Raw genomic sequence first — 20498 nt, forward strand, 5'->3', positions numbered from 1 at the left:
ACATACAGTGTATAGTTTGTTTTACATGCATGGATTCTGTTGCTTCCTCCTGTCTCACGTCACTCCATCTTCTGCGCTGGACAGTGGAGGTACAATATGACTAAGCAGCTACCCTGCACCTCAAAGTCAAGGTGGACAACACGAGTGAGGCATCTTCTAGTGCAGATTGAGGTAGCCCCCTAACACACACACACTCACGCACGCACACACACACGGGGGGGGGGGGGAGATGCTACATGGGAAATGTCCAATGAAGGCAGCAAATACAGACACAAAATCTAAACTTCTGTACAGAGGAGTGAGTTTAAGCAAACCCAGTATGGAAGGAATGATGGCGATCAATGTGAACCTCGGCTAGGGTTTTCAGCGCTATAGGGCAAGGTACAATCGTAAAATGGCACTCCCTGCTTCCTGCTTCACTCCCTTGATAACATCCCCCTCTTTTTGATCTGACGCACACCCACAAGGTGATAAAATGTAAATATCACGGAAAGAATTTGCATAACATCCAATTAAATGAGGGGGGAAAAAAGAATGAATGAGCAGCATCATAAGTACAAAAAGGAAGAAGGAAGGACGGAAGGAAGGAGGGAAGGAAGGAGGGGCAGCTGGTGGTCAGTGGCTCATTGGACACAACACATGCATTTGAAGTACTTTCCCTTTATGTCGTGTTTGTCAGTTTCAATTGGATAAAGATATTTTTTGTTCACAGCATTTGTTTGTTGGGTGTATTTTGACTAAGGACACTGTGATTCTTGGGGCATCCTTGGGTGTGATTGAGTGTGGTGCTGGACCTCCAACTTACTGTAGATGACCATCTTCTAGGATGAGTAAATGACAGATCTCCATAATATAAACATCTCAAGCACACAGCTCTGGCTCTGGCATCAGTGATCATGTGTGTCTGCAACAGGAAACAGCCAAAACTTCAGGCAACCGTCGCCAACTCCAACTCTTCACCGATATGAAATGGATTAATAAAGGGTGTTTAAAGCTGGCATAGGTCATGTGAAATTATTCCTGACTTTTTCCCCTGTAGTGGCACCCCTACTACACGCATTTACAAACACACACACAGACACACAGAAAATGCAAAAATATTCCACCTTGAGATGTGACAGTCTGCAGAGGAGTAGCTATGTTTTTTCCACAGAGCCGTAGTCATGCAGGCAAAGGCTGGGTCCAGAATCACGCTCTCACATCAGCCAGTCCCTGCAGGTGCAGGTGTGGCCCGATGGTGCACCATGAAGGGAAGGACTGGAGGAGGGATAATCAAGCCTAAAGCTTGCCAGGGAAGGAAATTCAGGCTCTTCAAGTTTAGTTTTTTTTGTCTCTCCTCGTCGCTCTTGGAGCCTCTTCTTGAAAATGAGCACGCTTTCTTTTCAATTTTCTCATGGTTTTTTTTTTTCGGTTTGGGACGCAACCGCCTCCCAAACAGGACGTACGACACAAAGAAATGTGCACAGTTTGTATACGCGCACGCAGGCCAACACACCCACACACTCACACACACTTGTGATAGACTGCTCTACATGTACAGAGTGCTGGAGGAGTAAACGGGGAGACAAGGTCTTTTCAGCAGCATGGGCCGAGACGCTGCAAGGCCAGATGTCCATCCTACATTTGAGGCCTGGGGGTCTTTTGTCCTTGTGCTGTCACTGTAAGTCACACAAACCCCTCCTTGTGCTGTCACTGTCACGTCACCCGCCCCCCATACACCCATACACCCAAGCCCCTGGATGTGATGAAAGCACTCATCGCAGGCGGGGCTCCAGCCTCGGGTGCGGACAGAGAGCACATCCTTAGCGACTGCTGTTCTTTATGGCTTCCTTTGCAGCTACAATCAGGGGCGTCAGGCTGGATAGAGGCTTCGCCAACTTGAGGAAAGAATGCTGAAAATGCAAAAAATCATTTTTTAAAATGTACCTATGAATCCAAAGAGTGTTGCAATATCATAAAAATACAGTTATGATTATTAAAACAAGCATAAGAGTAGATTTAATATAGTACGCTTAGAATCATATTATTCTATTCAATTCAGTTTTGTTTATATAGCGCCAAATTACAACAACAGTTGCCTCAAGGCACTTTATATTGTAAGGTAGACCCTGCAATAATACATTCAGAGGAAAAAAACCCAACAATCATATGACCCCCTATGAGCAAGCACTTCGGCGACAGTGGGAAGGAAAAACTCCCTTTTAACAGGAAGAAACCTCCGGCAGAACCAGGCTCAGGGAGGGGCAGCCATATGCTGCGACCGGTTGGGGTGAGAGAAATTATTATTATCATTATCCAAGAATCATTATCCAGTTTCCAGGGTAACTAACAAAAGTTGATAACCTAGTACATGACCTGCCTATCCAAAAAGATAATTTTGTTAAAAGAACAAGATGATGAACGCCAAAATGCAACACTTTGAGCTCAATTTGGTTTTGTGCAGTAGTAAGAATTATGGCTCGTTTACACCACATCACTCACATAGTTGGATATATTCGTCAAAGTGCAGCAGATGGTAGCGTGTCTACATACTGTTTATTTCTCAAGTCTCTGTTTTTACCTGGAGCAACTCCTTGGCAGAACCTCTGCGGTCCACATCCATCTCCAGACAGCGGTTGAGGAAGTCTCTGAACACAGATGATAGTCTCTCTGGATTCTGCAGCTCTGGAGTCCCGTTGGTTGCGATCAGGTAGAGCGCCTGGAAAGATGATCGCAGTCAAACATGCAAGGACCGCAGAAAAAAGACATACGAATATTTTATCTCCACGTAAACTGTAAGAACCATAGACGGCTACTGAGCCTCCGTGTTGTGGCTGTGCTTTGTCTCTTACCCTGAGTGGATTCTCATTCAGATAAGGTGGTTCTCCCTCCACCATCTCTATCGCCATGATTCCCAGAGACCAGATGTCCACTTTCGGGCCGTACGCTTTCCGAGTCACCACCTCTGGTGCCATCCAGTAGGGCGTTCCCACCATCGTGCTGCGCTTGTTTTGCTCGGGAGTGATCTGAGCGCAGAAGCCGAAGTCGGCTGCAGGAAGTGAGAGAGAGGGAGACAGAGAGACGCAAGGGTGTTTTAACATTGAGTCGTGCATTTCTATTCTTTTTATTTGATCCCAGCAGTCTTTCATTTAACACAACACAGTGTCTCTAAACCTGATCATACTCCTCACCAAAGCCAAAGTTTATTGAATAAAATGAATAAATGCTTACTCAGCTTCACGGATCCATCCATCCCTAAGAGGATGTTGTCACTTTTTATATCTCTATGGATAACTTGATTGGAGTGTAGAAAGTCCAAAGCTTGCAGACACTGAAGAGAAAAAAAACCCATTACTAACTTCACCTACGAAAGAAAGTCCGTGTTCAGGAAAAATTTAGACGTAGACGGTCCTTTTCTCTAGGCTGGGTAAAATGCGTAAACTTGTCTACATGAGTCCACCTTAATATTAGGGTCATCTGGCAGTACTGCTGATCTAAACTTGGCTTCTTACCTCTCTGCAGACTGCTGCAATCTGGCCTTCGTCCATGCAGGTCTCAGTCACTACATCTGTCAGCGAGCCTCCAGCCAAATACTCCATCACCACCCAAAGCTCATCTCCTACCAGGTAACTAATAAAAGAGAAAGTGAGAAACACATATTTAATATTTCTTTGGCAAATCGAGTCTCAAGCCTTGCCCAGAAAATGAGATGACAGAGCAGTCTATGACAAGAAGCAAGAGCTAAAGCACGTTACCGCTAGCTGTGGACAAAGGGACATAAAGCAAAAGAAAAAAGGAGCCGAGTGGAACAGATGCTCGAAAGCTGCATGAGCTGAGTGCCCTTGCTGAATGCTTATACGGTTTTACAACACTAGGTGTCAGTAATGTCTTAAGATGAAATGAGACCACCATTAGAAGAAGAACAGCAAGAAAGAGGAGGAGATGAGGAAGAAAAGAAGGCTGAGAGGATTTTTCAATGTCATTAAGGTAACTATAATACACACTAGGCCAAAATCACTCTACAGTCAACTGCATCAACTTTGTTCTGATCACAGATCAGCTGCTACTGGCAAAGTTATATTTATACACTGGGTAAGTTTACTTGCAAACTTAAGTAATAACAGTAAATCCATATTAAATTGTAGTGTAATGTTTGGTTATTGGAACTAGCAACATATATGTAGTAAGCAGGTGACTGCATAGAACGTGAGGCTGGAATAAGAAGAAAAAATCTCCACTACGACTCTTCAGCTCATCAAGCTTTAACTGTGTCCAATGAAGAAATTAACAACTATAATTAATTACCATAATTAACTCATTACACCTACGGTGTAGATTTAACACAGAAGCATAAATCTTTCTACTTATTTCTGTGACTCTACAGGTGAAATCAAACCTGTCAAGGTAGTTCACTATGTTGGAGTTTTTGTTTTCCCTCATCACCAAGATCTCATTGATGATCAACTCTTTCTTGGGCTGCTGCTGCAAGTTCATCTGCTTAATGGCCACCTGAGAAAACAGACAAGATATACTGGGTGTACAATAAGTTCCCCGATGGCTCGGTAAGGAAAAAGAAACAATATACAGAATGTTAATGTTGTTAAATAAACTCCTCAAAAAATGAAAGGAACATTTCAAAAACAAAACGTCTTGCTGGATAAGGATGCCGCATCGTTTGACGGAAATGGAAATTATCAACTTAAAGACGGCTGAAATCAAAGATCCTGAAAATCAAAGTGAAACACTGATGCGGCAGGCTAATCTATTCTGCTGAACTGTCACTGCAGAAACTCAAAATGCTACTCAACAGTTTGTGTGCCCCCCACGTGCATGTATGCATGCCTGACAACACTGGGGCATACTCCTAATGAGACGAAGGTGTCCCGGGAGATCTCCCAGATCTGGACCAAGGCATCACTGAGTCTGAGGTACAACCTGGCAGCATTGAATGGGCTGAAACATAACATCCCAGAGGTGTTCAATTGGATTTAGGTCAGGCAAACGTGGGATCATTCATCTAGGTATTGCCTGCATACTCTTGCTGGGTTTTGTCGTGCACCAGGAGGCAACCAGGACCCACTGCACCAGCATAGGGTCTGACAATATGGTCTGTTTCTGATTGTTTTGGTCAGAGACATTCACGCTAGCATCCTTTTGGAGGTCATTTTGTAGATCTGGCAGTGCTCATCCTGTTCCTCCTTGCTCAAAGGAGCAGATACCGGTCCAGCTGTTAGGTTTGGGACTATCTACGGCCCTGTCCAGCTCGCCTACATCCTGGAACTGCCTATGTCCAGGAATCTCCTCCATGCTCTTAAGACTGTTAATAGCACATACTGATGTGTCATCCTGGGGGATTACCCGTGCAACCTATGAAGGGTTCAGGTATCACTTCATTCTAAATGCAACACTAGTGGGAAAAAAAACGTTAGAAAAGACGAGGAGGGAAAAATGTCAGTGGCCTCCACCTGTAAAACGATTCCTGTTTTGGGGGTTGATGCTGTACTCTGATTATAAAGAGTTCCTTTACATTTTTTGAGCAGTTTACAGTCTGTTATACCTCTTGGCCGGTTGCTATATCGATGGCAGTGTACACAGTCCCGGACGCTCTGCAAAACACAAGATCAAAATTACACCAGCACTGCAAATAGTGGTGACTTTTTACATTATTCAGAGACCTTCAGGATTAAAATATGAGGTGTGACAAAGAAGCCCCGAGGGCAGACTTATATAAATCAGGTTTTACTTGCATTACATCAGACTGATCTCATGTTCAGAGTCACTATCTCCTGGACCTTTGCACTGTTGCATGAGCAGATGCTAACTGTAGTGTGTTAATATGACCAAATTTCCCTTTTCCTTTTCTTTTGATATGGAGAGAAGTCTCAAATTAAGTTGTATTCTAATGATGTTATGAAATTGTGAATTAACATAGAGGGGGAAAAGTCCACACTTCATGCCAGAGATGTTTTTTTTTCTTCTTCTTAATGAGCTAGATTTCCTAATTTAAACCTTAGCAATGACAAGCACACACACTTGCTTCCAATAGCTGCTCAAAGGAATGGTATGCAGCCAATCTGTCCTTATTAGGAAGCATAACTTGTAATACAAGAAAAAACCTCCACTGTGAATTGAGGCTTTGTTTTTCCCCCTCTGTCTCTTGCTGTCAGCTACACCTGTACAACTCTGAATAATAAGTCAGCCTGACAAAGAATAAATATACAATCATCTACTGTTTAAATAAAAGCTTCCTGATCCAATATGGAAAAGGTGAGCGCGTCAGAGCCGATAACAGCAACACCACTTTTATCTGTGCATATGTACAGGGAGAGTGACAGAAAGCCACAGTGTTAAAAAGAACAAAAGACAAGGAGAGATAAAGGGAGAGACACAAAATGGCAGAGCTAATCTGGCTCTTGGCCTTTTCGGGATAGAGTTTTCATTTCCTCTCTACTTATTTTTCTTCCAGTAATTCAGCCAAGTTCCCCTCTGCCTCTGCCCCCCTGAAGTGGTCACTACAGCTCCCCATCTCCTGCAGAGGCTGGCTGTTCCTGAAATTGCTCTATTTCAGTAACTGTGACGGCTGGTTGATGATCATGGAAAGACTTACCCTTGTCCTATTTTCTCGAAGCGTGTGTACTTCTTTTTGGGATCCCCCACACTCACAATACTCCCTGAGACAGAGAGAAAGCAGATATATAATGATTGTCCTGTACTGTGTGTGTCAGTGCACGCTGTCAGGAGACGCTTCATCCAAACACACACAGGCACACAAAAAAGAAAAAAAGGAAATGTTTTTATGGCCTTTCATTTCAGGCAGACCCTGCACAGAGAGCTTATGTACACTCACATCTAATACACAGAGCTTTCTGGGTATTTCAGCTAAAGTTGCATTGCAGAGATGGGAGAAATCCACTATTCCATGTTCTTTTGAATTATTCTACCAAATATAGAGGTTGTGTACTAGATGTAATATATGGAAAACAGCTACTGGAAACCAAACATTCAGCCTCTCTTTTTAAATCAGTACAGCGCACAGCTCAGGCCACACACACTGACACAAATCGACACAGATACACATCAGAGCATTAGCTAGTGCCGAACACAAATGGTCACATCCTCAGAGTTGTTATAATGAATATACAGATTTTAACCTCAAAGGAGTTTATATTTTATATTTTTGTGCTTGACAATGACATTGAATGCGACTGATTTTGGGCAAATAGATGAGGCTGTCTTTCCTAAATTTATCCACAGAAGTGTGGAGAGGGCAGAGCGTAAGAACATGGAGCTGTAACTGTACATACTGAGTCTCTCCAGAATCTCCTCGTCCGTCATTTTGGACTTTTTCTTCTGCCGGTCGGTATGGCGATACATTGTGTTGGGCGTGTTCTCCGGCTGGACCTGTGACTCCGGTGGAGTCAGCACCTCTTTCACGGGGGTGGGAGGCTTTGGTGGATCCATGACGGAGCGCGTATAGATCTGCAAGAGAGGCAAGATATCAAAGGAGTTGCAGAGGTATCACAGCGCAACAATTCTGCAAAGCGCACGATGCCAACTAACAGATTTGGTGTGTTCCGGTCGAGGGGCAATGACTGGGGGCAGTTCATCGTCGTCGTCCTCTTCGTCTTCTTCTTCTTCCTCCTCCTCTTCCTCCTCATCCTCCTCCTCTGACACAGGCGGAGCAATCGGGGGTTCTGTTGTTGATGTTTTGGCACCCTGGAGGGTAGAGTTAGAAGTCAGTGTGGATGTATGTAGATGTATGTGCCAGTGAATGAAAGTAAGAGAATGAAAAGAAAAGTGCAGATTCTTAAACGTATCCATTGTTTTTTCCTTTTACAGTTTTTCTTTGTTACTGCTATTTGTGAACAGTCTGTAGACCCCAAACCAGCCAAAGTGCAGGATCTGATTCTTGGCCAGTTCAGGTTCAAAATGATTCTGTGCAACATACATACATAATCAGATTACTAAAGGCCAAAAGTACGCCGAGACTAATAAAGATAGCATTCAAAACTGATTTTAAGTTAGCTTGCGATTAGCATGAAGCCAAAACAATTTTCAGTGTCACTCACATGAAAGCAGCAAAAACAAATCAGGATTAATTGTCAGAAAAAAAAAAGTTAATAGCAAAGGAAAGAATAAGTCAGGTGTGAGCTAAAGAGAGAAGAGTGAGGTGGCATCCAGTGCAGTTTATCAGAAGCATTTGGAGTTGTGGGGACTGGTAAGGTGTGCCATGAGAATGAATTTTTTAAGTAACAAACTGTTAAATATTTGACTGTAAGAGATAGCATACTGCAGCAGTGTGCAGCATGGTGGTGAGCTGCAGACATACCGTTGATGTGGGAGTTACCTTTTAACAAGTGTGATTAATAAGCCCCAGACATATTTATTATGTCTAATGCTCAGCCTTTTCCCCCTCTAATCCAAAACTCTACTTGCCTTGGATCATCTTCCTCTTATGGAATGGAAACACTTCATCTATTTCAAGTCTTGTCATGCATAAATGAAGCAGTGCAGCTTAGTTCTAGTGATTAAAGGGAAAGGGTCTGGCTGAGGGAAAAGTCTCAGTCCTTCGTTCAGACATACTGGGCCTCTGACCTGCTCCAAAGTGGGCTGGGCCAAGACTGCAGTACAGGAAAGGCTGTCTGTCTAATTGTAAGCAGTTAGCCAGCAAGGGAGCCATGCGGTAATGTCTACAATGGTGATGAAGTTACAGGCAAATTACTGGATTAAATTTTCAGGAGTATGAGCTCATACATGCAGTTTGACAGTCATCACAACCCTCTGTGGCATGCGCCACTGCTCTGCTACACGATCCAGTCAAAAAAGAATTAACAGATGCTCTTTGTGGTAGATGACAAATATATCTGGAACATCAAAAACAAAAAGATCCAATCAATCCCCCGTGAAATCTCAGTGCAGAGAGTGATGATGCTTTCATAATGAAATATTGTGTGCATTTTGCATTAGCCAGATGGCATAGTCAATAGTAGGAGGTCAAATAGTTGAATTTAGCTTCAAGGCCAATGCAGAGATAAGTCATGTGGATAGTAATATGGAGGAGTTACCTTGTCAAATAATGCGCTGCAGGTTCTAAGGCTGACAGGAGGCCCAGATGACAGCAGCCGGTTCTGAATGTGAAGGTTGAAAATGGGAGGATTTACTCAAAACAAACCCACACATGTGTAAGACTATGTGAACTTTAGGAGAGGGTGGAGGGGGCAGAGGTGGACGTCATGTCCGTGCATTATATCCCACAGCCAGCAAGAGGAAAGGACATGATAGAGATATACTACGTCACCTGAGACCTGTCCATGGCACTGAAGTCCTGAACAATCTTTGTCTTTTTATTATTATTTTTTATGTTATATAACCATCATATTTGGACACTACAGTACTGACAATAACATTATCCTGAGCAGATGCATGTATGCGCCTAATGTCTGATTCTGTGATGAACCAACCTTTTCAACTAAAATGAGATCGCAGCTGAATGACACCCAGTCTAGTCAAGCACACGCACACACACAAGGCAGAGTGATGTGTCAAAAATATGTCTTTCCACTATATTTACTTTGAAACCCGAGAGTACTGTGTTTAAGTAAACGACTAGTACTTTTCGCAGTCATGTTGCACTAGCTGGCAGCCAGGAATGTCGATGGAGTTTGTAACTGTTGTAGATACTCGAGCATAATCACTACTCGCTGCTGATAAAAATCAAAGCCTCTGGGAAACTCTTCTCTCAATTAACCATCCACAGAATGCACGTTTTGTGTGAGCACAACCAAACTGCATGAAATATTATTCTTCTCATTTAAAAAAAAAAAAAAAAAGACCCATGCACCAACCATGCTGGATTTCAAAGTATCAGACGTTACAGTAACAACATCAATACACAAGTGATGAAAACAGCCAGTGCAATGTGAGATATAACCCACGCTCCTGTTATGAATGTAGTAACACGAACAGCGGTTTAGCGACAGGTATTTGTTGACAAACTCGTAATAAAAGGAAGCTAAGGTGAAGTGGCCTTATACCATATGACTCAACGGTTGGCTAACTGGGAGAGATTCCTAAAAAGCTCCAATAAAGAAGGAAAACCCAAACATGAATCACTTAAAGCAACAATTAAGAGCCAAGAAAACTGAGGACAGGCAATGTCTCCTGAGAATGTGTCAAATTATTTTGACTGTTTCATTTCACTAATGTAATTTCTATTAACAATTAAAAAAAAGCACAAAGTAATCATTGCTGCCAAAATAATCTCTGGGGTGTATCTAATGTCTCATAAAGGAGGACTCTGGGGATAACGTTTGGCACTTTAAATTCCTCGTGAATTTCTGCCTGACCAAATCTTGGATTTGGATGCAGCACGATGTCTGTACTGCCAAAATATGCAGCTATATATGTATGCTGAGCGAAAGTCAAGGTCAGGCAGACACCGCGGGCTCAAACTGAAGTTCAAAGAGCTCAAATGAAAATCTTAGATATAGACATTGAATAGGGTTTTTATTTTATTTTATTATTATTATTATTATTATTATGGGTAGCAACCTCTACGTGCTAAAATATGAAACCAACATAGCAAAAGCTGCAGTTTCTCTAATCACCACTTGAGGCTGCAAAGTAAATTGCTGCACACTTCCACATTAAAATGCTCAACATTACAGCAGAAATAATTATGTTTACAACCTGGTACAAAAAAAGAAGCTGGATTTTTGTTTACGCCCAAAGTTAGGAGTGCAGCTGCTTTGACTGACAGTTAGATGGAGACAAAGGCTGTTGTAGCAATGTGCAGTTAGTCATTTTATTAGAGATTACTTCACAGTAATTAGAGGCATCTGTATCTGTGCAGTGCACCCATTTAAACATGGTCGCTTCTGGCTGTAGACAGAGCTGCTTACAGCAAACAAAACATTAGTTTTCACATATTTTTCTGCATAAAGTGATGTTGAAATAATATGAGGTACTGTAGCTGATGAGGACTTTCTTCAATAGAGGAGTTTTTGGCAACGTTCCTGTAATTCTGTTTCCTTAAGACTTAAAATTGGCACTATGACCGATAGCTGAGTCACCTCTGCATGCTGTTGAGCACTGTGACGGTCCAAGATTGAGATGCTTTAGAATAGCCTTACTGTGCTCACTCACACAATCTTTTAGATGGACTGCCACACCCATTTGCCCTTCACAGGCATACAGCTGTATCAAGCAATAGCTTTGCATGAAGAGATCCCAGCGTAGTTTGCCCGGGGCAGCAAATCCTACTAAACAGACTCGGATTCCACTTCTTCACCCAGCGTGCAGAAAGCATAGATTGCTCTGGTCAAAGTCAGGAATGAGGTCAGCACAGCGGGAGTCCTTCTAGATGCAGTTGAAGCTCCGTCTATTTCAAAATCTGGTTAAGTCGATTGGAAAAATAAACAAAGCTCAGTGGTGGCTCTCGCAGCAGCCATCGTTTCTATGCGGGAGCTGCAAGAGTGTTTGTCATGTATGCAAAAATCAGGGAATTATGCCACATAGTGATGGCAGTAAGCCTCCAGAGGGGAACACGCACACTCTGTCCATTAGAGCGAGAAGGCTGTGTGAAGAGAACGTGCCTTAAAGTAACACGGTCTATTCTAGAAAATCCCAGAAAGAGACAGCGAGGGTGAAGTGATGAAGATTTACTGGGGTGTAGGTGGAGAGGCACATTAATACTCTGAGCATCAGGACAAAGAAATAAACCACCTAATATTGCAACTTACCTGTTAAATGATTACACTGTTCGATAAGTTATAAGAATTTATTTGCCTGCATCCATTAATCAGACATTTTTGAAAGCAATAAAATGTTGCAGAGATCGTGGCTCTGGCTATGGGTCAGAGATTTGATATACCATCGTAATAAGTCCAGGGATATGAAGAGAGCAACTGGCATAAACTCTGTTAGATTATGATTTCTAAATAAATTATTTAGTCATAGAAAACCACAAACAGTGACCAAAGAAGGTTTACAAGAACTCACCAGAGTGTTTGCTGCTATGTACCCATGTGCTGACTTGTCTGAAATGAAAAGAAGACATTTTTTTTAAAACAACATACTGAAAATCTTTTGTATTAGATGCAGATCTTTTAGCCTTTTATATTGCTAACTGACATTTTCCATGAGTATTTAGGTGAGATTACCTCCTGAAGTGAAGCTCATGTACTTCTGGTTGTTGACGGTCTCTTTGGAGTCATAAAACTTCAAGACGTCCAACACGGCCTGCGGGTTCTTCTTCTGCTCCAGCTTGGTGATGTTCGAGGTCTGTAAGAGCCGTGCCCACTGCTCTGGGATGCCCTTTACAAAGAGACAGAGGCCACAGGTTAAAGCATCTCGAGACAAAAGGATCAATCTGTGTCTGAGAGAAACACAAAATGTTTATGTAGGCTTTTCTCACATTTTTTAACGTCATGGTATATTTGATCACTAAAGCTCAGTGATCAACAATTTGAAACACATCGATTAAATAAAAAGATCCTTAATATTCCATGTAAATAAATATTCTTTATATTGCCAGTCAACAACAAAAATTGATTAGCTTTTTATAAGAAATGAATTTTAAAAGAAAGCCGCTAGCTTTATCCTTGTATTTAATTGGTTAGTATAAAAGCATTATTGCTTTCTTTACTCGGAGCATAAAATAATCTTTTGAGACAATTCTTTTTTATCTTTAATGGGAAGTGAATATCCGTCAACAATGGCTTTCTTTCATGCCAGCTTTGTAAACTCATGCACATTTTTACTATTAAAAGCAAATCAGCTGCTGGAGGAAAAAAGGCTGGCAATGGAGGTTAAAAAAAAGAAATCATACTTGGAGGGAGATCAAGGGAAAAATCGAGAGCGATGTACTTTATTCTCCCTGAAAACCCTGAAACAAGTAAAAGTGGCTGCTTCAAAACTCTTAAAAGAGCTCTGTGTGTCACAGGCACATAGCTTTTAAATGAACAAGGAACTATTTGTTACTGGTCCTGTGCTGCACATTTGGTAGTCAAATAGTCCCGAATATGTAATCCTTAGTGTAAGGACGTTTTTATAGGGTTGTGATGATAAGACGCAAACTTCCTACAATTATTTTTTAGTATAGGACAGACTAGACTAGACTTTGCATTAGTAGTTTATTCCCAGCACTGTCAAACTAGTCTAGGTTCAATATATGTATCTCTGTTATTATGAGTGAGTGGGTGTACGAATATGTTAATATGTTGTTTTTATCGTTTACTGCATCTTTTTAATACTTTTCCCATTAACGAGAATCTCACCAAGGATGCTAACCAAATGCAAAGAGTGCAATAAAAACAACTGTTGTACACACAGGAGTCCGCATGGTCCTGTGAAAAAATAAGTACACCCTTACTGCTTCCAAAAGAACTGTTATGCAGCCAGGTGCTGCTAATAAAGTGCACTTGATGAGCTGGTTATCAGCCAGTGTGAGCACATCTATAAAAAAACACAAGTTTTAGCAGTTTGCTGGTCTGGAGCATTCAAATGTGTGTTAACACAGCCCCACAATTTGGCAAATTCATCCCAAGGTCAGACCATACAAAAAATTAAGAGCTAGATCTTAGACTCTACAGGCCTCAGCATGTTAAATGTTAAAGTTTATGACAGTACAATCAGAAAAAGACTGAACAAGTATGGCTTGTTTGGAAAGGTTGCCAGGAGAAATCCTTTTCTCTTTAATAAGAACACGGCGGGATAGTTTAGGTTTACAAAGTACAAGACTTTGGGAACAATGTCCTTTGGACAAGGGAAACCAACGTGGAGATGCCTGGCCATAATGCACAGCACCACATTTGGGGCTTGTTTTGTAGTCATTAATTCGACTAAAAACTTCTCTGGTATAGCAAAAAATATTCTAGAGTCAAATGTGAGGCTGTCTGACAGAAACTGGGTCATGGCACAGGACAAGTGTGCTGACATATTGCATCGGTGTGTGGTTCTCCAGCTGCACCACAGCACACAGAAAGGCACTCCAGAGGGTCATCAACATGGCCCAAAAAATCATTGGACATCCTCTTCCCTCTTCCCTCCCTGAAGGACCTGTACAGCACTCGCTGTCTCAAGAGGGCACGCAGCATCCTACGGGACTGCACACACCCAGGACACCGGGTGTTTAAGCTGCTGCCGTCTGGCAGGAGGTTCAGGCTGCTGAGGTCCCGAACAAATAGACTCAAGGACAGCTTTTACAACAGGGCAATAGCCCTGATCAATGTAAATAGCTGACCTGACTGGATACCTCCCTGGACTTTTTAGGGGGAGGTAACAATGTTTAAAACGATAACAATAATATTTATATTTATAACAAGGTGCAATAATAATTAATGTGCAATAATAACAGTGTGCAATACACATACACTTATTCTTCTTTTTTATACTAAGTTAATATACTGTGTTGTGTTGTTTGTTACGTTGTGATGTGTCATATCGTGTCGTGTTGTGTTATATGTAGTGCCGACGTAGGACAGTTTTTCCAATTTCATTGTACTACTGTACTATGTATGACTGTGCAATGACAATAAAGAGTTATCTTATCTTATCTTATCTTATCTTATAATGATCCCAAGCACAGCAATGAATCTACAAGAGAATGGCTGAAAAATAAAAAATTAAAAAAGGTGTCGCAGTGGCCAAGTCAAAGTCTAGACTTCAACCTGAATAAAATGCTTTTGCAGAACCTTAATAGAGCTGCGTTTAATTAAATGCTCGCAAACTTCAGTAAAATGAAGGAACATAAAGGAGAGTGGGCCAAAATTCCCCCACAATGATGTGAGAGACATACAATTACTTCACATTATTGCTATTACAGGTGGTTCCCCGAGTTATTGAATAATGTGGTGAACTTAGTTTTACCCAAGACTGTAGTTTTTACTGTTCAAAATTCACCACAGAGTAGTAAATTGTATTCATACATCTGTAAAGCTTTAAATAATTAGAATAATTACCTTTGCATTTAAAAATCTGTGCTGGAACTGCTCTACTGAATCACAAACTAGGTAATGCCAAAGACATTACCTGGACCTAAAATGTAATTTACCAGGAAACACTGAAGGAATCAAGTGCAGGTTTCACTTGATAGGTTCGAGTGATTGTCATTCGGGTCACTTGTATTACCAAACCTATGTGGAGGAAATTTAATTACTAGCTGACTCTATCAATTTAGGGAAATGTGAATTTTGAAATGTGTGCCTGTAAGTTTGCTTTCAAATGAGAGGTGAATTTTAGAAGCACATCTGTCCTCATTTATATGCCTGATCATCGGGTGAAAGCGATACTCACTGTGAATTCTCCTGTTACAGCATCAAAGCCAACATGAATGGTGTGTTCGAAGTCTGAGGGTAGGGATATCTCAGGACGTTCCTTCTCTTTCTTCTTGTTTGCTAAAGGAAATTGACAAAAATCTGCTTACAAGCTCATTTATAACATCTATTTTTTTTCTTTACACACAGGAAACAAGTAAACCATGTGATCCAATGTGCTGCTGAGCCTGAAGGCGACATGTTGAGAAGGATACTCACTCTTGTCTCCCCCGGGGAAGATGGAACGCAGGCGGACCTTCTTGTTTTTCTCTTCAGGAGCCATTGGAAGCGGTTTGGATGCGTGATTCACTGATGAAGAGTCTCGGGAACTACTGTTCATTCTCAAGGGGGGGGCTGGTGGTTTCTCTTCAATATCAACACTATCAGACATCTTTAGTAGCACTCACAATGCCCTGGGAAAGAGAGAAGGAGAGAGGTGTAGGAGCTCAGTGTGAAAAAGTCTATGTATAGATCAGTAAGAACTCAAACAGCAGCAGGTGATGAAAGCTACAAAAACCCTCTGCACTGATCTTAGCTTTGAATTTCACTTGCACTTAGCCCTATGCATAATACACAACAATGTTAAGTTTGCTAAACTGAGGAATACCATTTTTTATACACAAAAGCATTATTTCCATTTGTAGTACATATTAGGTGTTCTGGTTCACCAAGACCTGCTGTGTAAAAGGGAGCAGGTATCAGTAACACCAATGAGTAATGACAATGAGTAAGTCAGATACAACATGAAAAGAAGGAGCTGGTGGGTTGCAAAGCGGTTTGCTGATGCACAGCACCCGTGGACAGGCTAAAATTGTAGGTCGTGTAGGCCATCGGCTCACACCCCATCTAATATGGACTGGCAGTGAGATCAGCTGATCTGCCAGGATTGTGGCTGCGCATGACTTCATGAAGAAGCTATGCCTGATTGATCTTTATTAAGGTCAGGAGCAAGCCATGGAGTTTAAGGGGCAGTTTTACAGTAGAAAAGCCACAGTAAAAAAAACAATCCACAGTGGTATTTTATATTAATATGTTCATGCAAATGGTGTGCACTTACATTTTTCTACCTCAGTGGTACTTAAAGCACTTTACAGTGCTATAGTGTTATAGTAACAGCTAAGCTGCCATGCAAGAAGTCCAACAGCCATCAGGAGTTTCAGTGTCTTGGTAAGCAGAACTTCGGTATGTGGAGTGATTGCGGGACCAAACCATCAGCCCTTCAAGTGATGGATAAGGTAATAATTATTAAAACTAATTGATTAATTTCTTGAGGGTTTAAGGAGTCACAATGTTTCTTGATATTTAAAAGTTCTATTTCTATATATTACAGCTATTTCTTATATTTTGTAGCTTTGTAATCTATTGTATTATTTCATTTAGTTCAGTCTGTTACTGTCCTTATTGTCTTGGAGCAACTGTAACCATATAATTTCCTTAAGGATTCTGATTATGTTTCTGATTTTCTCCCTTGTAAAAGAGATTTGATTTCAGGAGTACTTCCTGGTTAAATATAAGTAACAGTACTAGTACACTTAATTCTTCCTATGTGGACACGGCTGATATTTTGCACGGCAGATTTAAATCTAATTTAGATTTAAAGGTTGACTCAACAACCAAGAACTGATTCTCAGAGAATCTGGCAAGAGTAAATATTTCCATCACTCATGCTCTAATCTTCCATCTACCCATTGCATCTACACATCTTAGACTCCTTGAGTGCCGCACCCTGAGGCCAAGCCCATCATGTGATGTGCAGCACAGGCATCCCAGAAAGCGGGCCATCCATGTGGGCCGCCCCCTTGCTTGAGACCTACATAAGCGAACAAAGACACGCTCTCAAGCTTTTACACAGCGAGCCTTGCCTTTGACGAATCACACACGTGCCTTCGTGGTGGCCTTTACAATTGTACTTAACCATCTCCTCCTCCACTAGGCACAGTTTGATAGATCACGCTGCACTCTTCCCTAACGTCCCAAAAGAACTGGTTTGGAATAAAAGAACTTGATTAGTGGAACGATGCGACATGATAAGAAGCCACCGTTTCATCAGATTTTGACAGTTACCAGCGTTATTACACAATACCTCTGGCTATCTCCATCTGCTGCCTCAAATTCTTGTCTTGTTGTGAAAGGGATTTGTCAGTAATGTGTCATTTCATCATAAACCTGTTTGGGCAGGACACCAGAACCACAAATCAAGGCTTCTCAAAACATGCTCATTGTTTGTTTATTTAACTGTGCAGTAACTACCTCAGAAACATGTCAGATTAAGAACAAAAAACCCCACAAAAACAACATCATCATTAACTGTTTCCCTGTTAACTGCTGATTGAATGTAAACATCCAACGGATTCAGTAAACAGATTTCATTATTCCATTTAAACATTAAACATGTTCTTCCGTTGCATAACATTACCAATATGCTTTAATGTGTAAGGAATTGAGTTTATGACTCGTAAGAAACAAACTACAAAATATGTGAAAGTTTATATTACATTAAATAAAAGCTTGGAGATTAAACATGGATCTGAGATAAAAGCTGCCAACATAATCTTTATGTCTAATTAATTAGACAGCATTTGGTATTCTCCTCTGCTAGTGACGTGATAGCTCGCACTGCGATCTTTTCAATTAGATTAACTATTCAACAACGACTGCCGGAAATTATTTGGCGAATATCAGCCCATGCGCACTGCTGGCATTCAATAGCAGCCCAGCTCGCTGTAGATGAATGTAGAGTTGAAATGTAAAACATGAACATGAACAAGAACTGAAAACAAGAAGCGTTCCACCACTGGAAGATAGGGATAAAAATAATATTGCAGCATCTTCCTTTAACAGAGGTTACATCAGTTGAATCCCTGAGAAACCTTTAAATCACCCTTTCCCAAGAATGATCTGTTAAAAAAAAAAAAAAAAAAAGTGACTCACTCCTGACAGCACGGTTAACTGAAATTAGATTTTGATCTGGCTTAGCTAGAAGGCACCGACTATTTTTGAATAACCAGTCAGCTCCAGAGACATACTATGATTTTAAAACGCCACTATGTCGTTGCTATTATTTTAATACCGCATTTCAAAGATCTTATGAGATATATTGCTGGTGGGGGAGCACTATGCTGGCGCTTTCCATGCGAGACTCCAGACGACAACAAAAAACAGGTTTGCTTAGGTTGGAGTTTGGGCGTGTCACTGACAACAAAACCCAACAAAACTCTGCTATTTACAGAGGAAATTCACAATGTGGACACATTAAAGAAACAGGGCGTGTATACAGCACGGCTGTCCAGGCAATAAGGAAGACAAGGTTTGGTAACCTTTGTATGCAATCTGACACAATCAGCCAAATTTAGCTGAAGGATCGCAGGGATTATTAAGCTTTATGGCTTAATACTGTGGCACCAGGCTTACAGCGAGTGTGGAAATACTGTTGAACTTGACATCTAAACTTTTATTTAAGCTTTTGATTTTTTCCTCCTCATATCCTTTTCTTTGCTTCTCAATCACAGTTACTGATCGTTTCTAAATGATCCATAACCAGACCGGCTGACTGTCTGTCATCTATCCTATTAAGAGAGTTCACGGGGTATAATTTTTTATAATCGGTGAAAAAGTGCAGCACTATAAGTGATTTAGTGTCACAAAGTGGCATCCAAGCTGTCTGTCTACCTTGTCTATGGATCATTGCAAAAACACAAACATCCCTGTCCTGTTAAGACTCACACAGCTGCGACTAAAGCCTCTGTTAATCCGTTAACATCATTTTTTTTTTGCTATCAGTTTTGCTTCGATAGAAGTCACACTGCTTTTACTGTCACGCACAGAAGTGGATTCAGTAACGTGCGCATTAAACAAGCGAGACCTGCCAACAGCGATGGGGCTCTAATCTGTCGAGTCAATATCTGGTCTGAAAACATGGAGGGAAGAATCGGTGGTTACAACATCAAACAACGACAGGAGAGTTTGAACTTTTCAAATATAAAACTAATGAGTTCTTGAGGTTTAGTCGGGTTAGTTGTTCCCCCTTTTCAGACATGGATTTGTAAAACTGTTGGCTTCTAATAGCCATTCTGTTATTAAACAGAGGAGTAAGGAGCCATGACGCATGCGTGATGCATTGGGCTCACAATACATACAGTTACATGGACTTCTACCCAACAACTCATCCATCCGCTTATGCAATTCACAGTGGCAGGCTGCGGATGGAGCCTATCCCAGCTGTCAGAGGGCGAGAGGCTGGGTACACCCTACACAGTCCCCATCAGTGATATAAAAAAGTGTTGGTGAAACTATTTTAATAGTTACTTTGATCATCAGCATGGATGACACACAGTCACAGGAATGCATATTTATAGAAACAGCTGGAAGCAATACACTGACTTATTCCTTTTAATGTTTTGTCCAATTTCAGATTGCAGTCACTACTTATGTCTCATTAGCCTGACCCGTCACATACCTGCTGTAATGTAAAGGTTTAGTTAAAAAAAATATGTCACTGTAATAGATGTGAAGCTTTAGAGCGAGTGGGAGAAAGCAACATATATGGATGGAGTTAGGTGGCTTTGGAGAGGTCGGTGTGTCTCTGACGACTAAAACGCACATGAGCGGGGTCGTCTGCACTCTGATGATGACAATTTACGGAACAGCTGATGAATCTGTTCAGACTTTTTCCAGCACACAATAATAAACCAATTTAAAGGAACTTCTGCGAGCAGTTTGGGCAGAGTGATGTCACAAAAGTAAAAGTGGGTTTACTGTGGCAAATTTTCAGAGGTGCACGGTCACACGTGAAGCTGACATATTGTCAGATTATTAGAAACGAGTACCTGTCTGAAAGGGCTCCTTTGCTTCATCAATACTCGTGTCCTCCTCGAGAGCACACACCACTTATATAAAAACATTGAAGTGCTCATAAATATGATAACGTTAGGAAAGAACTGTCCTCAGAAAGCAACGTGGCTGAATGATGGCTAAAAAAAAAATCCCCAAAACCCTCTTCGGGATGCTTCTGTTTATTTTAATGACAGGCAGTCGTGAGTGAGCACAACAAACAAAAACAGCAGCAGCAGCATCACAGTTAGATATTACAAATCTAAATGTGGTCTCTAATGCTGTATGGCTGTTTAGCTTATCACCTTCCTGCCGGCAGTTCTGCTGAACGGCTAAAGATGGCAGATTCATGAAGGCCCAGACATTACCGATTCT

General features: G+C 41.3%; 1 protein-coding gene across 3 annotated transcripts; it reads right to left on the reverse strand.

The window, feature by feature from the left end:
- Window positions 1–1752: 1752 nt before the first annotated feature.
- LOC146624088 (serine/threonine-protein kinase PAK 3) lies at window positions 1753–15684 on the reverse strand. Of its 3 annotated transcripts, none has more exons than XM_085363675.1 (15): window positions 15513–15684; window positions 15274–15374; window positions 12141–12294; window positions 11980–12017; window positions 9045–9107; window positions 7540–7695; window positions 7284–7458; window positions 6587–6650; window positions 5537–5585; window positions 4376–4488; window positions 3492–3609; window positions 3211–3310; window positions 2832–3028; window positions 2561–2698; window positions 1753–1892 (listed from the first exon to the last, which is right to left on the reverse strand). In XM_085363675.1, the coding sequence occupies exons 1-15, from the start codon at window positions 15682–15684 to the stop codon at window positions 1803–1805; spliced, it is 1728 nt and encodes a 575-aa protein (XP_085219801.1). In that variant the 3' UTR covers window positions 1753–1802. The 3 variants fall into 3 exon arrangements, with proteins under 3 accessions (XP_085219801.1, XP_085219802.1, XP_085219803.1); XM_085363676.1 differs by having other exon boundaries at window positions 6587–6655; window positions 7283–7458; XM_085363677.1 differs by lacking the exon at window positions 9045–9107.
- Window positions 15685–20498: the final 4814 nt, after the last annotated feature.

This window comes from Diplotaxodon limnothrissa, linkage group LG10, assembly GCF_057381915.1.
Source record: "Diplotaxodon limnothrissa isolate DT_005_m linkage group LG10, D_limnothrissa_male_GT1.1, whole genome shotgun sequence".
NCBI classification, from domain to species: domain Eukaryota; kingdom Metazoa; phylum Chordata; class Actinopteri; order Cichliformes; family Cichlidae; genus Diplotaxodon; species Diplotaxodon limnothrissa.

Excerpts from the sequence above, each read along its gene's own strand:
- LOC146624088 (XM_085363676.1), bottom strand. The coding sequence starts at position 15,684 with ATGTCTGATAGTGTTGATATTGAAGAGAAACCACCAGCCCCCCCCTTG. Across the intron at positions 12,295-15,273 it reads CTGTAACAGGAGAATTCACA|GGCATCCCAGAGCAGTGGGC; the intron begins GTGAGTATCGCT and ends CTCTTTGTAAAG. Across the intron at positions 9,108-11,979 it reads ACATAGCAGCAAACACTCTG|AACCGGCTGCTGTCATCTGG; the intron begins GTGAGTTCTTGT and ends CTTCACATTCAG.